Raw genomic sequence first — 1,620 nt, 5'->3', positions numbered from 1 at the left:
AGTAACTGACTTCTCAAGCACATCAGTCATAAATCTGACTTATATAAATTTAATATATATACGTAACAATTATTATAGAAACAGTTTAAGAAGATAACCAGTATCGTAGAATAGTTTTTGGAGAAATTTTACTAATTTGACAAATGTAAATAATAGAATATTTTCGATGATAATAGTGGCGGCGCCAATCTCGTGAACAAAAGAAACAGCAGTGAAGCAACGTGCAGCAACGTGCTTCTGCTTAGCCCATTTTAACTATGCAACTGCCGAAATATGATCGTTCGTATTGTGTAATTTGTTAATAATTTATATCCCTTTTCCCCAATTTATCGGCGCATAAAACTAATATAAATATCGTGTTTTTATAATCGAGTGCACTTTTTACATAATTTCCACATAAATAAAAAACAAAATTGGTAATATCAACGCCGCTCCTTTGTATCGCCGACACAAATCACCGGAGCCTCATGTTTCTCTGCTGGCATTATTTTTAATGTTTTATACGGTGTATGGATTTAACCATGGATGTTCGAAATGAGGTACGATATATTTTTATAAATCTTCTATAATTACGANCATATGTATATATGTATAGTTAGAAATGTGAACGACGTGAAGTTAGTCTCTGACAGATCTGAGATTCATGAAACAGCACTGTTGTAGATCAGTAACTGACTTCTCAAGCACATCAGTCATAAATCTGACTTATATAAATTTAATATATATACGTAACAATTATTATAGAAACAGTTTAAGAAGATAACCAGTATCGTAGAATAGTTTTTGGAGAAATTTTACTAATTTGACAAATGTAAATAATAGAATATTTTCGATGATAATAGTGGCGGCGCCAATCTCGTGAACAAAAGAAACAGCAGTGAAGCAACGTGCAGCAACGTGCTTCTGCTTAGCCCATTTTAACTATGCAACTGCCGAAATATGATCGTTCGTATTGTGTAATTTGTTAATAATTTATATCCCTTTTCCCCAATTTATCGGCGCATAAAACTAATATAAATATCGTGTTTTTATAATCGAGTGCACTTTTTACATAATTTCCACATAAATAAAAAACAAAATTGGTAATATCAACGCCGCTCCTTTGTATCGCCGACACAAATCACCGGAGCCTCATGTTTCTCTGCTGGCATTATTTTTAATGTTTTATACGGTGTATGGATTTAACCATGGATGTTCGAAATGAGGTACGATATATTTTTATAAATCTTCTATAATTACGATATGGAAAATTTTAATTATTCCGAACGTTATTTGATTATCGTGAAGTCCGAGGTTACCCTTGTGGTTGCAAGATAAAACTCGGACTATTATTGATTAAAAAACAATTGGAAGTAATAAATTACTTGGGTCCTGATAATCCCATATGGAATATAATTAAGGAAAAATCATATTTATCTCTGAGCAATATTGTAAGCTATTGTACAAACAATATTACTTCGCATCAATTGTACTGAATTCATTTATTATGTGTATTCTATTACAATAAGTCATTGAAAATTTAAATATTTTTACAACTATATAGGTTTTCTTAAAATGAATTCATAAAAATGTCATAGCAGTAGTGTGTCTATTGATTGACCTAAAATTATTTGTATGTAC

At 30.9% G+C, this 1,620-nt stretch overlaps 1 protein-coding gene across 1 annotated transcript in view; it reads left to right on the top strand.

The window, feature by feature from the left end:
• Positions 1-740: 740 nt before the first annotated feature.
• Usp10 (ubiquitin specific protease 10) overlaps positions 741-1,620 on the top strand; it is a 6,282-nt gene continuing 5,402 nt past the window's right edge. The window contains exon 1 of the mRNA XM_018021234.2: positions 741-1,205. Coding sequence (XP_017876723.1) covers positions 1,176-1,205 — 30 coding nt within the window. The 5' untranslated portion in view covers positions 741-1,175. The remainder of the gene's footprint in view (positions 1,206-1,620) is intronic.

This window comes from Ceratina calcarata, unplaced genomic scaffold (genome assembly GCF_001652005.2).
Source record: "Ceratina calcarata isolate Rehan_Ccalc_2016 unplaced genomic scaffold, ASM165200v1 scaffold25, whole genome shotgun sequence".
In the NCBI taxonomy this organism is placed as follows: domain Eukaryota; kingdom Metazoa; phylum Arthropoda; class Insecta; order Hymenoptera; family Apidae; genus Ceratina; species Ceratina calcarata.
Note: the sequence above shows the minus strand (reverse complement) of the source record. Positions and strands in the feature narration are given on the sequence as shown.